Source organism: Corythoichthys intestinalis, chromosome 13 (genome assembly GCF_030265065.1).
Source record: "Corythoichthys intestinalis isolate RoL2023-P3 chromosome 13, ASM3026506v1, whole genome shotgun sequence".
Taxonomy (NCBI): Eukaryota; Metazoa; Chordata; class Actinopteri; order Syngnathiformes; family Syngnathidae; genus Corythoichthys; species Corythoichthys intestinalis.
The window spans coordinates 40855948-40877920 of NC_080407.1; the positions used below are offsets into that span (position 1 = coordinate 40855948).

Genomic DNA, 21973 nt, shown 5'->3' on the forward strand with positions numbered 1-21973 from the left:
TCACTGAGCTCGAGCTGTTTTGCAAGGAAGAATGGGCAAGAATGTCAGTCTCTTGATGTGCAAAACTGATAGAAACATACCCCAAGCGACTTGCAGCTGTAATTGGAGCAAAAGGTGGCGCTACAAAGTATTAACGCAAGGGGGCCGAATAATATTGCACGCCCCACTTTTCAGTTTTTCATTTGTTAAAAAAGTTTAAATTATCCAATAAATTTTGCTCCACCTCACGATTGTGTCCCACTTGTTGTTGATTCTTGACAAAAAATTAAAATTTTATATCTTTATGTTTGAAGCCTGAAATGTGGTGAAAGGTTGCAAGGTTCAAGGGGGCTGAATACTTTTGCAAGGCACTGTAAATCAATAGAAAGCCCTAAGAAAGAAGAGTGTGAGGCACCATTGGAAACACTGCTACACACGTCAATTCCACACGCTTTGAAAGTTTAAGCCTGTTCTAATTGAAGGATCCACGTTGGAAACGTCCTGCCCAGCAAGCAGCAGCACATTGCAGTACCATAAAGGTAGGCTTATTTAAAATTGAAGAAAAGCCACTTTGAAAGAACCGTTTGTCCATTGGGGACTGCTGTCAGCTGTCATCTGTTGCCTCGTTGACTTTGATTGAAAGCACATGTCCCACTCGTTAACAACACCACGATTGGATATCTTATGCAGTGACAAGATGAGTTTAACAAAATCTTTGGATGAAGGCAGAAGAGTTGTTAAATCCACAGCCAAAGCATTGGCATATAAAATTGAAATGCATCAAAAGCAACGCCACTCGTGTAAAACAAATTCAAAGAATCACCAATGAAATTAAAGGGCTGATGCACGATGATGTGAATGCAAGAGATGTGCAATGTAAATTGGATTCATTGATTCAATTGTATGAACAAGCAAAAATTAATCATGATTCAGTGATTGTATTACTGCCCAAAACTGAACAGATTGCTCAAAATGAATGGTTTGAACGTGTATCCAAACTAAAGACTTTGCTGAAGATGTAAAAATATGGATGCAAAAAAACTGAAAAATCATCTAGGCAGAGGTCTAATGTGATTGATACTCAGGGTCATGTGACTGACAAAACAGAAGTTGCAGAGCCAACCAATGTTTTTAATCTCTGAGGAGAAAATTAATGACACACACAATGAAATTGACGTAAGTGTTCAATTAAAAGGCAAATATCCCCCGAACTATATTTCCATCCTTCCAAATGCTAAACCTTTTTTTATTGGGAGGACAAGACCATCATTTTAACGGTGTTCAGCTTGACAATATTTTCGCCTCTCAATCAATTAAGCCAGATCATGAAGGTGTGAATTCACTCATGGATCAAATACGACCAGAGGACAGTGTATCTAATCATGGCAGGAGCAGCAAAGGAAGCTCTTCATGTTCAGATTCTGGAGTTTCCAAAGCGTGAATCCTCGCCGAGGCGGAAGTAGCCGCTCTCACGGTACATCAGCAACGGCTCAGGGATAAACACGCCCTGGAGAAACAGGAAGAGGAGTTGAGAAAGAAACGAGAACAACTGGAACTGGAAGCAAATATCGAAGCTGCTAAGCTGCAAAATGAAAGTATTGGAATCATTATCGGGCTCGAATATGTATACCAAATCATCTAGAGCAGGGGTCCCCAACCTATTCCACAAAGGCCCACTGTGGGTGCAGGATTTCATTCCTACCATACAAGGTGACAACACTTTTTCCCCAATCTGGTGTTTTACATGTGCAATCAGTTGATTGCAGTCAGGTGTGGCTTGTTTTAGCAGAAGCCTCATTGGTTCAACTGTCTCTGCTGGATCGGCTGGAACAAAAACTAGGACCCACAGTGGGCCTTGAGGACTGGGTTGGAGACCCCTGATCTACAGCATCAAGACGATCCAATCCCTTGAACTCATATATTCATAAAATTCAAAATGGCGAACAAGCACAGAGCCAAGCGGGTTCTATTAGTGGAGAAACCCGCCCATTGCACCATGTCAGTTTTCCAGTACCAATGACACCTGCTGTGAACAGGGACGTAACTAGCGGCCAGGTCGTGAACTCACCTCTTAGGCTTACAGGTGGGCAAACCCTCCCGGCAACAAATTGATCGCTCGAGATGTCAAGGCATGCTGAACACCAGGTGCCGAGGCAGCCACCACCCAGCCACGAAAGATGACACAAACTTGACCGCCCAAACATACCACAGAAGGGTCACTGCATAGGGTCACTCGCTGCCTTTAAAAGGAAATACAAGGACAGTATTCTGAGTCGCTGCCATGATTGACCTTCAACACTATAAAACCACTGCCACACACAGACACAACATAGTGTTCCCTCAACAAATAACTGATAGGAATGTCAGGGGCAAAGATAAAGTAGTCACAACATAGCCTGTCCTAAAAAATAAGCCCCGCCGTATATGCAGAACATTAACTGCTGTCATATGTGCATGTTGTCCACTTGATTTGATCTGTTGCTGAACTGGTCGCTGAGTTCACTGGACATAATTTTTTCAACAATGCGACCTACATCGAGCCAACGCCCATGTCCGACCAACACCTTCACGTCTGGATACACAAATATGACAATCACCCTAACTCACAATTGATCGACAACTTTACCTAAGTATTATGTCCAATCAATGACTTTTGGGAAGAAAATTCATGGGAAGACAAAAAAAATCCAAAACAAAACAAAAAGCTGTTCATGTATTGCAATGTATAATGCCTACTCTACCATGTATTGATTGTGCGTCCTTGGTTGAAGGGGACAGGGCTTGATAAGCATATGCCTCTCCCGTCAGCCCTAGTCTTTTTCTCCATTTTTTTTCCTTTGGGTTAATCATATCACATGTTGCAACTATCAATGATACCGATGATAATGACAAATAATTAATTAAAATATAATAACTAATAAAGGATTATCCCAAGACAACACCCTTGCCTTCCGCCCGGCCCACTCCACCGCAGCTTTCAAAAGACTGAACATTTAGCTAACAACTGTCGCCTCTCGGTGACATTTCGATGTATCCGTTGTTTTGCTGACCCTGGTTCCAGTATTGCCTCGTTGTCGTCTGCTTTTTCCTTGTTTTTTTTATCACTGTCGACCTGTTCTCGGTCCTGTCGCGTATTCGGCCGCTTGGCTGGGAGGCCGAATTCCTTCAGATAAATTTGAAAAGCACATTTAAATGCGGGGGATTGAATAAAAACAAGGTATTAATTACTGTATGAATAAAAATAAACTAGTGACAATATATTCAATTTTCCATATTTATTTGATGACAGTATTTTGAATGATTTTGGAATTTTTGGGAATTCGGGGTCTACGGTTTCAAATATTAAATGTGAAAAGTGTAGTTTGAAAGGGAGAGTATGAGATAAATCATACCACTTAACTTTGTAGTGAATCGGCGAGCCGTATATTATGGATCCAACACAGATGAGGAAGTTTGTTGAGAATTTATGACAAGACAAAACCAAGGGAGCACGCCAGAACACGTGAGAAAAAAATACAAACAAAAAGAGGCACAAACCAAGTCAGCGAGAGAACCAAGGGAAAGGCGTCGATGGCCAGAAAAAGCAAAAAAACAAAGTAAACGAGTAAAGTAAAACAAAGAATGCCAAAGTCCGACACTCGCACACTCAGGAGTCTTTAAATAATGAGCGCTCCTAACGCAACACAGTTGTGCTGCACAGCCCCGCCCATCCAGCTGAATCATGTGCTGGAATGAAAAGAAAAACAACTGAGAAGGCACGCAAACATGACAAACTTGAGAGAGTTCAATCAGCTGAGGTTTAGGCAATAGGGTGGATGTACATCATACAACAACAATTGGACAAAACAAGGCACCAAAAGTGCCAACTTCAAAAGGATTTAAGTAAGCTCGACGGAATACAATCGTCCTGTGTGAAAAATCTGATGAAGCCAGCATGGATGACAGGCAAAACAGTCATTGGCCTTTGCTTCTCACACCAACACACACGTGCCTCTTCATCTCTTCCTTCCGAGCGAATCTTTGGCCACAAACTAAGCAGGAAAAAGGTTTTCGCCAGTGTGGGTTCTTTTGTGTCTTTTTAAGTGTAGCTTCTGAGCGAATCTTTGATCACAAACTGAGCAGGAAAAAGGTTTTTCACCGGTGTGGATTCTTGTGTGTTGCTTTAGGTTTCCCTTCACAGAGAATCTCTGGCCACAAACGGAGCAGGAAAAAGGTTTTTCGCCAGTGTGGGTTCTTTCGTGACTTTGTAGGTGTTGCTTTCGAGCGAATCCTTGAGCACAAACTGAGCAGGAAAAAGGTTTTTCGCCAGTGTGGGTTCTTGTGTGTTTTCTCAAGTCTCCCGCCTGAACAAAACCTTTTTCACAAACTGAGCAGGAAAAAGGTTTTTCACCACTGTGGATTCTTGTGTGTTGTTTTAGGTTTCCCTTATGAGAGAATCCTTGACCACAAACGGAGCAGAAAAAAGGTTTTTCGCCAGTGTGGGTTGTTATGTGTGCTTTCAAGGATTGCTTTTGAGCGAATCTTTCATCACAAACTAAACAGGAAAAAGGTTTTGTGCCAGTGTGGGTTCTTGTGTGTAGTTTTAAGGTTTGCTTCCGAGCGAATCTATGATCACAAACTGAGCAGGAAAAAGGTTTTTCTCCACTGTGGTTTCTTGTGTGTTGTATTAAAGTGCTCTTGTGGCTAAATCTTTGATCACAAACTGAGCAGGAAAAAGGTTTTTCACCAGTGTGGGTTCTTGTGTGTACTTTTAAGTATTGCTGATGAGCGAATCTTTGACCACAAACTGAGCAGGAAAAAGGTTTTTCGCCAGTGTGGGTTCTTGTGTGTTGTTTTAAGGTGCTCTTGTGGCTGAATCTTTGATCACAAACTGAGCAGGAAAAAGGTTTTTTGCCAGTGTGGGTTCTTGAGTGTACCTTTAAGGCACTGTTATAACTGAATTCTTGACCACAAACTGAGCAGGGAAAAGGCTTTTCGCCAGTGTGGATTCGAGTGTGTCGTTTTAAGTGTTGCTTCCGAGCGAATCTTTGATCACAAACTGAGCAGGAAAAAGGTTTTTCTCCACTGTGGTTTCTTGTGTGTTGTATTAAGGTGCTCTTGTGGCTGAATCTTTGATCACAAACTGAGCAGGAAAAAGGTTTATCACCAGTGTGGGTTCTTGTGTGTGTTGTGAAATCTCCCTTCTGAACAAAACTTTTTCCACAAACTGAGCAGGAAAAAGGTTTTTCACTCGTGTGGCTCCTCATATGCCTACGACATGTATACTTATTAGCAAAGGTTTTCTCACACTGAGAACATTTGCAGAGTTTGTTGTCACTGTGAGATTTTTTATGACCATCATCATTGTTAGGTGAGTGTGACGTGGCCCCATTTCTGTCTGACAGAGCGATGAAAATGTCTGCTTGCAATCCTTCTGTTGAGCTTCTGCCGCTTGGAGGCTCCGCCCCTCTGCCTGCCTCACTCGGACCATCTTCACTCTTCAAGGGCTCACCAGTCGACCTGGTGATATGCTCCTCCTCCTCTTTAACATATGGCAGTTCTTCGTCCTCCTTTTTGATTGAAAGGTGCTTCTGTTCACAGGGCTCTGGCTCCTCCTCCTCTTTGATTTGGGGGAGCTCAACGTCCTCTTTAACGCCAGGAGATTCTGGCTCCTGCCGCTCAGCATCAAGATATTTTCTGAAACCTGCAAGACACAAGAAAACCATTGATATATTTTATGGACTTCCACCGCGTCTGAAACGAGTGTGATCCTTTGCTGTTTCGTGGATTCAGAGCATGGTGCGGTTTTCAAAAGTATTTATCAAAAAACCAGTGGGGGAAAAAAATATGTGGTTTCATTTTGCGGTGCAAGAGACATTGTTTTGGGTAGAGATGCGTCCCAAAATTCGGAAAACTATCAGCCAAAAATAGCTAGAAATGCAGTTTCGGTTAAAATGTTCTGAAGATGAATTGTGTAAAGACCCATCCTCTTGTGATGATGTCATTAAAACACAGTGTATTGAAAGCATTATTGAAGCAAAAAGATACACACTTGTGTTTACACATTTGTGTTCGTATATAGAAAAAATGTCCTCATATTTATGCATTCATGTTCGTATTTAGGCATCTGTATCTGTAACAACCAAATTGTGACATCGGATTATTTTTTGGTGGGTGAATGAATACAACTCTCTTTTTGACGATGAGGAATCATGTCTGTGGACGAATTCAAGTTTACAGCTACGAATCAAAATGATACCACATAGGTCCCAGGGAAAAGCGATCCTCTAACATCACATGCGCCAAAACAACAAAACTGGCTAACTGCAGAGTTGTTCGTGGAGCTAACCTGTCAGTTGGCAGCAATGAATCACTGGTAAAGTCAATAATGTGTTTGTCCAATATTTATTGGTTGAATATAAGCATTTGATGGTGACTAAATATTTTCTGTTGTCACTGAACTATGCCTGTGTATGTCAGTGTACTTGTTAGCATGTTTATAAAATATTTCTAAATGATTAGACTCATCACCCAATTACCGTAATTTTCAGACTGTAAGGCGCACCTGACTATAAGCTCCCACCAACCAAATTTGTCTCAAAAATGGCATCTGTTCATAGATAAGCCACACTGGAGTATAAGTCACAGCTGTCCTCACTGTATTATGGGGTATTTACACCAAAAGATATTAACCGGTAACACTTTATTTGACAGCGGCATCATGAGACCAAATGAAGCACCATGAAGTTTTGAACCAATGGCTGCATAGTTTCATTGCTTCAAGAAGCTTCATTTGGCCATCACAGGTCCCTTGAGGGACCGCTGTCAACACTGTTGTCTTCCAACATGCCTTCTAGCATGCATTGCAGCACTACCAATGTAAATGACAATAAAAATTCATGTTTTGTGCCAATATTTTTCTTCAGTTACTGTTCCAATTGTTTCATTAATTGCTAGTTATTGTATTCGGTAGTAACACTTTATTTGACAGTGGTTCCATAAGACTGTCATAAAACCATTATAATTATGAGAGGACACTGCCATGAGCATGAATCAATTTTTATGACCGATATCATTTTGTGTCATCCGGAAGATTATTGCACTTTTGAACGGATGTAAAGAATCAGAGCTGCACATAAATGTAGTTAGTGACATAATTTGCCAGATGACACTTAATGACATCTGTCATATGCATTTATTAATGCCCATGATAGGGTCATGACATACTTATGACAGTCTTACGGCAGTCTGATGACACCGCCATCAAATAAAGTGTTACCTATTAACTTGACCTGTCCCGACTAAACGACGTCATCGATGATGTAAATGCGTCGACGAGTACAACATCCCGTCAACGGTTAATGAAGGGGGGAAAAAATATATACAGTGGGGAGAACAAGTATTTGATACACTGCCGATTTAGCTGGTTTTCCCACTTGCAAAGCATGTAGAGGTCTGTAATTTGTATCATAAGTTCTCTTCAATTGTGAAGGATGGAATCTAATACAAAAAAACAGAAAATCACGTATGATTTTTAAATAATAAATTTGCATTTAATTGCATGAAATAAGTATTTGATACATCACAAAAATCGAACATAATATTTGGTACAGAAACCTTTGTTTGCTATTACAGATACCAAACGTTTCCTGTAGTCCTTGACAAGGTTTGCCCACACTGCAGCAGGGATTTTGGCCCACTCCTTCATGCAGATCTTCTCCAGAGCCTTCAGGTTTCGGGGCTGCTGCCGGGCAACACGGACTTTCAGCTCCCTCCATAGATTTTCTATCAGGTTCAGATCTGGTGACTGGCTAAGCCACTCCAGGACCTTAAGATGCTTCTTACGGAGCCACTCTTTAGTTGCCTTGGCTGTGTGCTTTGGGTCGTTGTCATGCTGGAAGACACAGTCACGACCCATCTTCAGGGCTCTCACTGAAGGATGGAGGTTGTCAGCCAAGATCTGGCGATACATAGCCCCATCCATCCTCCCCTCAATACGGTGCAGTCATCCTGTACCCTTGGCAGAGAAGCAGCCCTAAAAAATGATGTTTCCTCCTCCATGTTTCACGGTTGGGATGGTGTTCTTGGGGTTGTACTCATCCTTCTTTTTCCACCAAACACGACGCGCTGAGTTTAGACCAAAAAGTTCAATTTCGGTCTCATCCGACCACATGACCTTCTCCCATTGCTCCTCTGGATCATCAAGATGGTCAGTGGCAAACTTCAGACATGTCTAGACATGCACTGGCTTCAGGAGCGGGACCTTGCGTGCGCTGTAGGATTTTAATCCATGACGGCGTAATGTGTTTCCGATGGTTTTCTTCGAGACTGTGGTTCCAGCTCTCTTCAGGTCATTGACCAGGTCCTGCCGTGTAGTTCTGGGCTGATCCCTCACCTTCCTCATGATCAGTGATGCCCCACGAGGTGAGATCTTGCACGGAGCCCCAGAACGAGGCAGACTGACCGTCAACTTGAACTTCTTCCATTTTCTAATAATCGCTCCAACAGTTGTTACCTTCTCACAAAACTGCTTGCTTATTTCCCGTAGCCCATCACAGCCTTGTGCAGATCTATTATTTTATCCCTGATTTCCTTACACAGCTCTTTGGTCTTGGCCATTGTGGAGAGGTTGGAGTTTGTTTGTTTGAGCATGTGAACAGGTGTCTTTTATACAGGTAACAAGTTAAAACAGGTGCAGTTACTTCCGGTAATGAGTGGAGAACAGGAGAGGTTCTTAAAAAAGAACTGAGAGCCGAAATATTTACTAGTTGGTAATGTATAAAATACTTATTTCATACAGTTAAATACAAATTTATTATTTAGAAATTATACAATGTGATTTTCTGGATTTTTGTATTAGATTCCGTCCCTCACAGTTGAAGAGAACGTATGATACAAATTACAGACCTCTACATGGCTTGCAAGAGGGAAAGCCAGCAAAGTCGGCAGTGTATAGAATACTTGTTCTCCCCACTGTATATTCATGCAGTAGTATACTATAATATTCATGCTATGTAATTGTAATATGTAGTATTTTTTAAAGAAATTAAGAAGTCACAGTGTTCTGAATCTTTTTACATACTGTATAATCCAATGTGGCGTCACAAAACAAAGAGCTTTTTAAGTTGAAAGTGCATGTATTGGGCTCTTTTATATAATAATTACCTTGAATCCGCGAACAAATCACTCTTTAGACAATCGTTCCTGCTTGTATGCGGTAAAAAAAAATCATCCCGTTTCCACCTAAACCCGGCATTTGAATGCAGCGTGTGTTTGCGTTTATCACAGTCGAAGCCAACTCAGCTCTGCCTGGGCCGGCCCCAAACGGGAAGGCGTTGCGCAATGTTAGTGGGAGCCGTCTTGTCAACTGATAATGAAGTCTATGGTTTGGATTAATGGCAAAAATCATATTGTCATGAAATTGGTGTTTGTACCCTTACTTTTTACCATGTAAATGTCATTTGGAGGCTGATCTGAAGCGTACTTGTCATTCAAATTAAATTTCAACTAAAGCAATTTTAAATAAAACGGACTTGGGTGCAATTTCACCAATCAAAAAATTTGAATATTTACCGGTAAGAAGCACAAAAATAAAGATTTTCATCATTTTTAGGTCAACAATGTCTTTTAAAGGATTCATGGACTATCAAAATAGTTGTTGAATAATTTGATTAATCGTAGCAGCCCTTCTGTGAATACAAATTAATAACAGGAATTCTTAATGACAAGCAAACCCTGTGGTTGTTACTGATATCTACGTGGACTTGTAGTTTTGAAAAGCAATGTACCTCGCTTGTGGCAGGTCTTGAGCAGGTGATCAGCGGGCTGTAAGAGAGCCCGGCCAGTCCGGAACCAGTGCTGCTCAGCCTGGCCCGCCCCTGGGGGCTGATCTGCCGTTCTGCTCCATGAGATATATTATTCATTTATATTTATTCATTTGGTTATTCTTTAAATTTAAAAAAGGGGGAAAACAGTAAATATTATCTTCTTTATTCCGATAATAAAAAAGGGACAAAAAAGACAATATATTACAATATCAATATCAATATATTTTTTAAAAATTGTATTTTTTTTATTTCAAAATATAAAGGGAAAAAAACGAAATATGAGCCCATGAAACGATTAATCGCAAAAATAATTGGTTATTAAGCAACTGTTTGTGGCAAGCCTAGTGAGTATGATACACAGCGTACCATGCACTACAAAATACGGGAATAGAAGACCAGGGGTTTGAAATTTACTCTGCACTTAACACGATCATAACTGCGATCACTCCCTTCCAGTTCAAATGGATTGGACATTGATCGCCGTCAATGGCAGCCATCTTTTTTCTCAACTTACATAAAAACATTCAGACCTAATGTTTGATAGCCATATGCATAGACTTCACTATCAGTTGTTTTTTTTTTTATATGCAGGCTGCGTTTTAATGCACTCTGTGGCCCAGATAAGGGGCACGCTCAGCACGTTCCATTGTTATTTTTTTCCAAATCTTCAAAATAAATAATATGACATCAAAAATCGGATTTCTTTAATTTTATCAAAGCGAAGTTAAACTTGAGGCAGCATTGTACTACGGAGACGAAAATAAACACATAATCATTAAGGCTCGTTATGTATTTGTAGCCAACTTCGTTATTTGGATAGTAGGCTATTTCAGTGATCCCTCGCTACTTCGCGCTTCGAATTTCGCAGTGTCAGTCTATCGCAGATTTTTTTTCAGTCAAAAAAATTGTTATACATGCATAAAAAATTAAAAAATTGGAGAAAATAGGAAACGGGCAGATTTTACATCCTATCAGAAGGCAAGGCGAGCCCTCCCAACTCATATTCCGCCGCTCTGATTCGCTGGCCAGCATCACTCGGGAATATCGCAAGCTGATTGGCCGAGATGTTTCACCTCGTTACTATCGAAGGAAAATGGTTCCAACGCGTCCTCCGTCTGCTCAATCCTCTAACGAACCCAATAAGAAAAGAGAAATTATGACGGTGCACGAGAAAGTTCAATTACTGGACATGCTTAAAGTTGGCCACAGCTATGTGTCTGTTGCACGCCATTACGGACTAAACGAATCAACCGTTTGTTACATAAAAAAAGACGAGGCGAAAACCCGAAAGACCGCCTCAATGTCATTATCCAGGGACACTAAGCGAGTCATGAATCCTCGCAACAAGACGATTGTAATAATGGAAAATCCACTAACAGTGTGGATATCGGACTGTCGGGAAAAGAAGGTGAGTCTCGACACAAACATGATCCGGGCAAAAGCCAAAGCGCTGTATGATAGCCTCATTCCTGAAGGAGAGTTGAATGAAGGTGGTAGTTATACCGACAACGACGAAGATAAACCACAGCCTAGCACAAGTGAAGAAAATTGTGGTTTTGTTGCCAGCAAGGGCTGGTTCGAAAAATTCAAAAAGAGGTTTGGACTTCGCAGCGTTACGTTGCATGGGGAGGCCTCCTCGGCAGACCATGACACAGCTGTTCGTTGGACCAATTTCCCAAATAAATTGAAGAGGGTGGCTATCCCCTGGAGAAGGTGTTTAACATGGACGAGACTGGCCATTTTTGGAAGAGGATGCCATCCAGAAAAACAACGGTCACAACTCCCCATCACGTTGTTCCTTGTGCGCAGGACACCTCCTGCAGAAGCTTCTCAGTAAATCATCTTCATATTAAAGAGAATACACATATATATTCACATCGCATTATACTCTTGTATGCATATTTAATCATATATTTAACCAGATATATACTCTTTCTGCGAATATCCTAAAACACAGTGTTCTTTGTTCCCACTACATACCATCTGGACTTAATTATCTCTTTGTTCAGGAGTTTTTTCTTCATTTATCAAATTTATCAAGATCATCAGTGTGGTGAGTACATTTTATTCATCTTATGCACGTTATTGTATACAGTATTAATATTGCATTTACGTTTCAAACTAGTGTACTTTATACACTAAAAATATATAAAGAATGTAATATAGATAAGGAAAGGTTTAATTAAAAAAAAATTTTAATAAAATTGGGGGGGCGGTGTCGCTATTTCCCGGTTTTTCACTTATCCCGGTGGGTTCTGGTCCCCATTAACCGCGAAAAACGAGGGATCACTGTATACATACAGCAAGTGTTGCCTTCATTATAGGGCTGATATGGCCTTAAGTGCTTATCACGGTAAATTGAGCAGATTTACCTTGATGACGATAAATTCGCCTTAGCGGACTGAATCATAGCATGAAATACAAATTAACCATTTCTCATTTATTTATTTACCATCTTTCAATTTAACATATTTAACAATTGTACTTTCAGTGTAGACTGATACGTATCTTGTAAACAATAAGCATTCAAGTATAAACATATAAAACAGCTTGTGTGACTTGAACAATGTATAACATTTTAAATATTGCTATGGCCACTATGCAAAAATGTCATTGTAACACAAATGACTTACAGCAATAGTGCACTTTAAACAGAGGACCGAGTGTCAAGCAACGTATTGTTTATGGCTGCAGTGACATAATCACTCAACACAAGTGCTTACTTCAAGTTACTTTTTCCTTCCTGAGGGCATTTTCTGAAATACACACACATGAAGCTATACTGCTCTAACTCTTATGCCAATGAAACATTTCAGATTTTATCATTGGCAGTAATGACACAGAATATAGCAAGCACATCCAGAAAAATAGCTGTGACCTTTAATCTGTCATATTATAGGCTACAATGTTGGGTTATACTTTATGACGAATGCTGAGCTGATCCATTTCCTGATAGCCACATGACGTCAAACTGAAGTGAACTGGCTGTTCTTTCTTAAGTCGGAATTAGCATAGCCGAACAACGCGTAGTCAAAGCGGGCTGAAAAGGACATGGTCATAATTATGTTGGTCATCATGAACCATCTCGGTAACGGAAAATTTTTGGTCAATTTCCCGGCACCTTCAACTTGCACTGATGTGTCGATGTCAAAATGACTCGAACAACAAGGATTGGGCACACTATCGCATAAACACTAAACGAATCGAACAAAGGCCACCAGATGACAGTTCCAGCTACTTCAGACAGACCACCGCACTCCCCTCAAGTTGAGTAACTTGATACTCACAGAACAACGAGTGTGATGTGGTGTCGTCGCTATCTGACAGTCGAGTGATGAGGATGTCGGCTTTGGATCCTGCTGTTGAACTGCTGCTGCCGCCACTTGGAGGCTCCGCCCCTCTGCTGGTCTTACTCGGACCTCCATCTTCACCCTTCAGGGGCTCACCAGTCCACTTGGGGATGTCCACCATCTCCTGTTTCACATTCGGAGGATCCTCCTCCTCCGTTTTGAGGGGATGAGGTTGCTGCTGCTCCTCAATGTGGGGGTTCTTAACTCTAATAAAATACTCCTTCCGCTCCTCTGTAATGTGGACACATTCCTCCTCGACCTTCATAATGTATGGCAAGTCTTCCTCCTCCTCTTCTTCCATGCGAGCAGACTCCTTGAGTTCAGGATGATGCAATTGACTGACATCTACAAGACAGATACCATTATCACACATGGGCCAAATCTTATTTCTTCATTTGCAATATTCACTCCACAAAATATTTTATTTATAATTATTTTTTGCCTCAGAAATAACCTCCGTGACAATTTTGTATCTATTCGTATCTTGTTTTCCACTACAGCACAATGTGAATCAAATTGCTTGACATCACATTTTAATAAGTAAGACAATAATTTTCTTTTTTGGGGGCATAGGGTCAAGCCTCTTGTTGAGGGCGCACAACAGTGACGTTATACAACACACCTATGGGGCGCCATGAAAAGTCACCCTTTTTTTTCTTTGTTTGCACATTTAAAACAATTCAGGTAGTCGGCGGGTTACAAACGAGTTCCATTCCTACGCTGGCAACGTCACCCGAATTTCCGCGCAAGTTAGAAATAATCCTTCAAATACCCCAAAATACCCCCTAAATATAAATAACTGAAAAGATGAAAAAGACTGTTTCGGCAGATGGATATACGCAATTACAGCTGTCAAAACTTTAATAAATGCGCTTTTTTTCAAGTTTCGTGAGCTGTGGGACAAGTATATAGTAACTAGAGGTGGGAATCTTTGGTCACCTAACGATTCGATTCGATTACGATTACGATTCAGAGGCTACGATTCGATTATAAATCGATTCTTGATACGATAGAATTGACCCTACCATTATTAAAAGAATTACCGTATTGGCCTAAATATAAGGCGGCCCTGATTATAAGACGACTCCCTCTTTTTCAAGAGTCAAGTTTGAAAAAAAGACTTTTTGAACACCAAATTAATTTTTGTACAGAAAATAATTACAGCACATCCGAAACAAATGATTATAACAATATATATGAGAGAAAAAGCATGTTATTTTGCCTCATTCAAATCTTAATATCTGAACATTGAAATATGTAAACTTAAGTGCAATCACATAAATGTAAATGAATGGCTTCTGGTTTTTGAAATGTAAATAAACCAATCTATTGTGATAAAACAACAAAATTGCAATAACTGCATTAACCATCAAAGTGAAGTCTAACTGCAACTGTAGTCTTGAAACAAATCTGAATAAGGAAAAACATTGCAATAAAATAATGCAAATTGGTTAAACTTAGTAGCTGAGCTCTGTCATGATAGGACATCGCTTCAATGATATCTGACGCCATGTAGTGTTGAGAATGGGTATAACGTCTAGACCGCGAATATAAGACGACCCCATCTTTTTCAGTCTGATTTCAATATTCGGGCCAATACGGTATTTTCATTATTTTCAGAGTTACATTTACCCCCTTATCACTTGCTAAATGAGCCAGCCCAAGTTTTTTCCTCAAACGCACGTTTGATTGGCTGAGGACTTGGACCCCCCCCCGAAGAGGAGGGATATTAGACGTTTTTTTTCGGCCAGTAGCCGCTGTAAGTAATGTGAACAGACATTGTTGTGAAGGTGGGAAACGGTGAGCACCACTAATTTTGCTTCTGAAAGTCCGACCTGCATAACAGTTTAGCATTACCACTACATTAAACTGTGAACTTGCTAACCTGAGTAGGAAGCTGGTTCAGAGAAGTGTCCTCCTGTATGTGTATTCTATGATGTTAACGTTAATTAAACTGAGAAATATAGTAAACTCTGCTCAGCTGAAAGAAATTTAGTGAACCAAGGTTTACACCCTTATCCCCAATTTTCATTTTTATTTTGCTTATGTGGTCTTTAAGCAGCCCAAAGGAGCTTTCATTTTTTGTTGAGTTTGGATGTGCTTGTGGACAAAAGTGGTGTTTTTCCTGAAGGAAAGCTCCATTTTTTAAAATTTTTGTTATTCCCGGACTAAGAGTTTTTTTGGTGTTATATTTAAACAGACAATGTTGAGTGGTATTAAGACAAATGTTTTTTTCTATTTTTTTTGCATTCCTGGATAGTGAATAAATGATTCACAATTTTGTATTTCTTTGTATGTTAACACACAAATTTGTGTTCAAATATTGCAATTTAAATTTTCTAATAAAATCCAGACATTTATTTTGGAAGTTTTCATAATGTTTTAGTAGTTTTTGAAAACAAAAGTTTGAATTGAACGGTGTATCATCTGAACCTATACATATGCACTGCAAAAACCCATCTCCTTAAAACTGAAAAAAAAAAAAAAATCCCTTATGATCAGTGTAAATCTACTAGAAATAATTAAAATGATCTTCCAATGCTTCAAGTAAATTTTACTCAGATTTCTTGAAATAAGAAAAATAAGACACCTATTTTAAGTAGAAAGCTTCTATATTTAATCTTAAAAAAACTTGTTTTTAAGAAAAATGTTCATAATTCAAGAATAGATATTGTTCAAAACATTTGAAAGCGTTTTTTTCCTTGATTTGGTGAAAAATGACCGATTTTTAGATTTTTGGGTTTAATAAGAACAAAAGGTAATATTTACTTAACGTAATTGGAAGAATCTGACACATTAATCTGTTAACTAGCCTTTCAAACTCAAAACAAAATGAAGAAAATTATTCAACTAGATTTAAGAAAAATTATCAGATTAAGACGTTAAAATGTAAATATGCAGTGTGAAAGTTAGTAAAAGTCAATACAGATTTATTTTGCATTAATCATTTAGCCTGTCAATTAATTAGGTTCTTATTGGTGCGAAATGTAGCCTTGACCGCCGTTCACCCAGTCTGTTTGGTCTTATTAATGTCCCGTCCCCAGCAAAAAGTGTACATGGATGTTGTGCTGTTATATCGTCCTGGTCAATATTGAAACCAAACCTACTCCCTTGGTGGAAACCCTGCAGACCCGTGCCGCCCATAAGGTGAGCTAGGCAAATGCCTTAGGGCGCAGCAGCGTCCAAAAGGGCGTCAAGAAAAATATTCAAATAATATTTGATGATGGCAGTATTAAAAAAAAATATACAAAACAATAAAACAAAAGAATAACAAAACATATCAACATAAGTCTTTAAATAATAATGAAATCGTTTTTCTAGTTTTCGTTTTTCTGCCCGTTTCACTTTTTCCTGTGATGTGATAATTTCACCACAGACCCTTGTCTCACCACCCAGCAGACCAGCGAGCTACCTGAAGGTGCTATTTTTAGCCTCCGCAATTGAGCGACGTTACAGTGACAAGTCAACTTCATGAAAAGACAAAAGCCCTCCGGATCAGAAGAAAAAGAAAGAAGAACAAATGGAGGTTTGTTGTGATGATTTTTTCAAAAGCATAAGCACGTATATTTAGCGCAACTGCAAGCTAGCGGTTATTTACATAGAGTTTATATGACTAACTGCTAAAGCAAAATTATACTGTATCATTAGCCAGGCTGTTGATTTAAAAATATTTTCAGTATTCAGCCAGCTGTGGATTAGTTTCAGTTAAATTTACTTCCCCTCTCATTTTAGAGAAATTTGGACAAAGCTGATGGGGGACTAAATATGTCTTGCTTTTTTTAATGTGATGTGAACCACTTTTACCTTGTGTTAAATTGTGATTTTCGAATAATTTTGCCTTGCCTAAAAGTGCCAAGGTTAATTAAATAAATACACCATTAAATATGCAATTAATAATTTCAAAGACAAGTGGTATGGGGGACTACAAGTGCCAAGGATTTAAATGCAAACGTGTGTAATTAAATGTGTCATTAATTCATTAAAATGGCGATCACGTTCATGTAAAAAAATATTCAATTTTTTGTTGTTGTTGTTGCTATCATATATTATTTAATTCATTATTATTGGTTAGTCGTGTGCAGTTGGAGTGCTTCAAGAATTTATTTTCTTTTAACTACGCCCATCAAAAATAGTGGCCAGATGCAATAGACAGTTACAGTAGGCTGCAAGAATTATAGGCGCTATTTTGGTTATGTCATGCTGGTTTCACAATCAACAGCTATTTGACTAATATAATGTAACATTCCAATTTTTTCTCTTTGTAGATGCTCTTCTGAAATATTTTCCTTGTACCTCTGTACATCCTGGGCCATCTTTTACAGCAAACTTATTCACATCAGCAGTCCAAGAAAGAAGTGGCCCTTCCAAAACAACGGTCATACGAAAGTGCAATACATGCTTTTGCATCAGTGAAGACAAGGTGAGTAAAGTTATAGGTCAAGGTGAAAAAAAAAAAGTTGAAAGTCTTCTGTGTGTCTTTATATAAGTTTGTGTGGGTGGGTGGGTGTTAATCATATTGTAATAACAATTGTAATTTATTTTATTCATTTGTTTTTGAAGTAGTTTTTATTGGTGCTTTTGAATAGTTATTAGAGCATTTTTCTTTTAATTTCTGCTTTTGTTCGTTGTTGTCTTTATTATATATGTGAGAGTGTTTAAATATATGTGGTGAAAATAAGGGGGGGGGTGCAACAAATATGTTGCCTAGGGTATCAAATTGGTCAGCAGGGGCGGACTGGGACTAAAAAGCAGCCCTGGACTTTGACTCAGCCCAGCCCACAAGAATCGCTTTACGAAGGGAAACAGACCCCCTAGGGGTGTCCGGGGGCATACCGCCCAACCCCCCAACCCCGGGGAGAATTTTTATTTATTTATTTTTTTTACATTTTATTGTAAAATGCATCAATTTCTTGCACTTTAAGAGAAAATGAAGAAAATATGTCTAGACTGTCACTGTTTGGGTGGCACGGTGGCTTAGTGGTTAGCACATCTGCCTCACAGTTCTGAGATCAAGGGTTCAATCCCGGGCTTCGGCCTTCCTGTGTGGAGTTTGCATGTTCTCCCCGTGCCTGCGTGGGTTTCCTCCGGGAACTCCGGTTTCCTCCCACATCCCAAAAACATGCATGGTAGGCTGATTGAACACTCTAAATTGTCCGTAGGTATGAGTGTGTGCGTGAATGGTTGTATGTCTCCTTGTGCCCTGTGATTGGCTGGCAACCAGTTCAGGGTGTCCCCTGCCTACTGCCCGTAGTTGGCTGGGATAGGCTCCAGCACCTCCGTGACCCTCGTGAGGAAAAGCGGCATGGAAAATGAATGAATGAATGTCACTGTCTGACTTGGGGCACTCAAAGTACTGCAAGGCTGAACTGGAGTTGGGTTCATTTTCTGTACTAGCTCTATGATAGACCTAAATAAACAAATGAAAGAATGTATTTTTCAAAGCAAGTTTTAAGTATTCGGGCAAATTCCACATTCTGAAACTGTCAATGATTATGATGATGATGACAATGACAATAAATTCATTCATTCATGTATCCGATTGATTATAATATATCTCTATATATCTCTGTCTATAAAACAATTTCATTGTTTATGCCATAATTCAGTGGTCTCCAAACTATTCCACATAGGGCCGCAGCGGGCACAGGATTTCATTCCAACAAAACAAGACAACACCTATGCACCAATCTGGTGTTTTACAAGTGTAATCAGTTGATTGCAGTCAGCTGCTGCTTGTTTTAGCAGAAACTTCATTGGTTAAACTGTCGGTACTCGATCGGTTGAAAGAAAAACCAGGCCCCACAGTGGCCCTTGAGGACCGGTTTGGAGACCCCTGCCATAATTAATCTTGCCATACAAATAATAAATTTCAATGAAAATACAATAAACATTTCAAGACAAATCCTGTATACATAACCTTCATTGGAAAGTATTAACCAGAAAACAAAACGATATATAAATGATTAAAAATATATATCAATTTAACTACCTAAACTGTAAAGTAAAACCATTCATTTTATTAATATTTTGTTATATTTCTTCTGAATTAATATTGCTGCTGCGTGTGCATACGTTGTTTTACAGCTAAAATATTTTTTCTTAGGAGAGTGATAGTAGGACTAGCATATTGTAACTTGACACGATTGCCAACGGGTACATCGACTAGCTGGCACTAACCCTTTAATTGTCGTTTATTTCATTTAAAATGTACCTACCTGGTGGATAACAATTGCCAGTATACCGAACAAGTGACCCTCTTCATCCATTTTTACTTGCTCTGCGCTTGTCTGGGGAACTTCCCTCTCGAACTTCCACCAGCTTATCATTACCCCCTCCCTCTTTTTTTCTCTCTCCCTGAATCGGCTGCGCGTCAGAGCGGCTGCCGCTCCCCCTCTCACGCCGGGAGTGGGCTGCTGTTACCCGACGTGGCCGTTGCAGCCAGACTGCTGCTTGCGAAAATATTTGTCAACTTATGACATTTTGATGCTTCGCTCTCCAGTTTCTTTAATTTTTTTCTTCCTAACCTTCTTCGCGCCACCCTTCTCTTTTCTTTTTTTGCCACCACCATCCATATTGTGCATTAACGCTCGTCGCCATTTTGCTTCCACAAGGAACCAATGAAGGCAACTTTGTGCTTCTTCCGTTCTTCTATCAGACTGGCGATGAACAGCCAGGCGCATTGCTGCCACCTGTTGGATTGGATGCGAACTGTAGATAATCAGAGGCAAGGGGGGACAAAAACAGTGATGTATAATGAATGGCGGCCGCCGGCCGTCCAGGGCACCGGCCGTTCTGTGATCCTCCAGAACCCACAGATTACCAGTCCGCCCCTGTTGGTCAGGAACGGCCCTGAAACCCTACAATGTAAACAGTAATGTTGGCTGCTCTTGGCTGTGTGCTATGGGCGACGACGTCGTTGGGACAGCTTTTTTACGCCTACGAGGCAACAAAACCGAATGCACTGAGAGCATCATGCCTGCGACCAAGTCAAGTTTTAGGAAAGGCCGCTATAAAAAAAAAAAAAGAGAGAGATTCCGCGTATGGAGAGCTACATTTCCCCTGCACTTAATGTTCGTTTTCAGCCCCTTGGTGTGTATTTTACTGTCATTTTCTGCTACACCAGGAAAATAAGGCCCACATCACACTGGTCCGTAGCGCAAAAAGCTTGGGGAACACCGGTGTACAGTGTACGTGTCATCGAAAGTGTACCAACCTTCGAGTCTGCGAAGAACAACCTTTGAGTGCATTATTTTGTACACAGTCGATTCTTGGTGACGTGGGGGCGACTCTTTCACTCCACAAAATTCCTCTTGGGACTTTTCTGCAGCCGGTGTAGTTCTCGCAAACATATTCCTCACTTGATATCTGAACGCTTGACGACGTGCCTTGCAGCTTTGTCAGCGGTTGGCCAGCTAGGCTAGGCTAAAGTAGGTGACAACACTTCAACGAGTGCCCAGACTTAAAGATGACTGATGTTTGAGTCCGTAATGTGGCTAACGCTGCACACGTCGTCGAGACTTCGATTTAGTTAAGTGACTGAAATCTAGGGGGAAAAAATACCTGCACAAAGAAAAAACTGCTCTACCTTGGCCAGTCTTTTTCATTTCCGACCAGCATTGCATGATGGGAAAGACAGTCTCTCTCCAGCCACAATCACAACGTAAAACCCATCTATTTCAAGAATAAAAAACAAAAACAGCCCAAATTACAACTTCCCTTTAAAAAATAGAATGTTTCTCTTATACAACTCAATCTATATTTTGACATGATAGGGGGAAAAAATCAACAGTGAGACGATCGTAGCGTTAGCATTTCGCCTATAAGGATCCTGGGAGGTGTAGTTTTCCCACAAGAATCATTCGGTGCGTTCAGCAACGCTCTCTGACGGTCTTATTTTCAATTCAAGTAATACAGTAATATTTGACGGTCTATTTATTCAATATAAAACATCTAAATTACATGTTGGTCAATACAAATCACCGCAGAAGTACAACTTTGGTAATATTGTCCAGAGCCAATTCAAAGATATTTTGAGAAGATTTTTTTTTCTAATGACTGTTCTCAAAAGCTGAAGCAAATCAGTGCTTCAAAAAACAAATTACAATACGGAGTAAAGAAAAAAAAAAAGAAAAAAAACTTCATCTAACACTAATGTAATGTCATTTTTAGAATGATTTTGTTGAATTTGACTGTGTACCTGAAAGTAAAAAATGACATGCGGTTCACAGCTCACGCAATGCGAGGCTCTAAAATGTTCAGCTCATTCACAATCTGATTAGTTTCCTAGTGTGAGTGCGTTACTGTTTTGGAATTGCCTCATAATGTATGTAGAATGAAGAATATTTTAGTCATGTACAGTGTTGTTAATCTTACTGAAAACAAGTTATTATAATTACAAATTACTTCTCCCAAAAAGTAATTGCGTTACTAACTCAATTACCTGAATGTAAGAGTAATTAGTTACTTGGCAAAGTAATTGGTGATAATTACTTTTTTTTTTTTTTTTTCCCCTCAAAAAAAAACAAAAAAAAAAAAACATTGGCCATACTATGTGAAGTTTTTTGTGGAGGTTTTTGGTACAATTGGCCCGAGCCCAATTCTTTACCCTAATTTACCCTTTACCCTGAATCAGCTGTTAAAAGTTGTTAAAATTGCTCCCATTATTGCATTAGTTCCCTTCTCTCTACTTTCGACATATGAAAGTTTTAAAACTGTTTCATCATTTAAAGATAGATTCAAATCAAGATTTTGCCGATTTAGAAGTCTTTTAGATTAAAAGTTACTTAGGTTCGCGAGGAAGGTTCTCTACAACAGAGCCGTCCTAAAAAGCCTACTGCT

General features: G+C 39.7%; 1 protein-coding gene across 4 annotated transcripts; it reads right to left on the minus strand.

Annotated features, from left to right (window-relative positions):
- Positions 1-757: 757 nt before the first annotated feature.
- On the minus strand, positions 758-20751 carry LOC130928934 (oocyte zinc finger protein XlCOF6-like). Of its 4 annotated transcripts, none has more exons than XR_009066761.1 (4): positions 20349-20751; positions 13073-13480; positions 2048-5662; positions 758-1486 (listed from the first exon to the last, which is right to left on the minus strand). XR_009066761.1 is itself a non-coding variant. In XM_057855764.1 (4 exons), exons 1-4 carry the CDS (start codon positions 20482-20484, stop codon positions 4011-4013), a joined length of 2166 nt encoding a protein of 721 aa, XP_057711747.1. In that variant the 5' UTR covers positions 20485-20751; the 3' UTR covers positions 758-4010. The 4 variants fall into 4 exon arrangements, 2 of the variants coding, with proteins under 2 accessions (XP_057711747.1, XP_057711746.1); XR_009066760.1 differs by having other exon boundaries at positions 1610-5662; XM_057855764.1 differs by having other exon boundaries at positions 758-5662; positions 13073-13416; positions 13447-13480.
- Between the last annotated feature and the right edge of the window lie 1222 nt (positions 20752-21973).

Bases quoted from the DNA above. Each gene is read 5' to 3' on its own strand.
- LOC130928934 (XM_057855763.1), bottom strand. From the start codon at position 20,484: ATGTTTGCGAGAACTACACCGGCTGCAGAAAAGTCCCAAGAGGAATTT. The intron at 13,481-20,348 runs GTTGGTACACTT...TCTGTCTTGTAG, and splicing joins TGTTCTTCGCAGACTCGAAG to ATGTCAGTCAATTGCATCAT. The intron at 5,663-13,072 runs GTGAGTATCAAG...TGTGTCTTGCAG, and splicing joins CACATCACACTCGTTGTTCT to GTTTCAGAAAATATCTTGAT.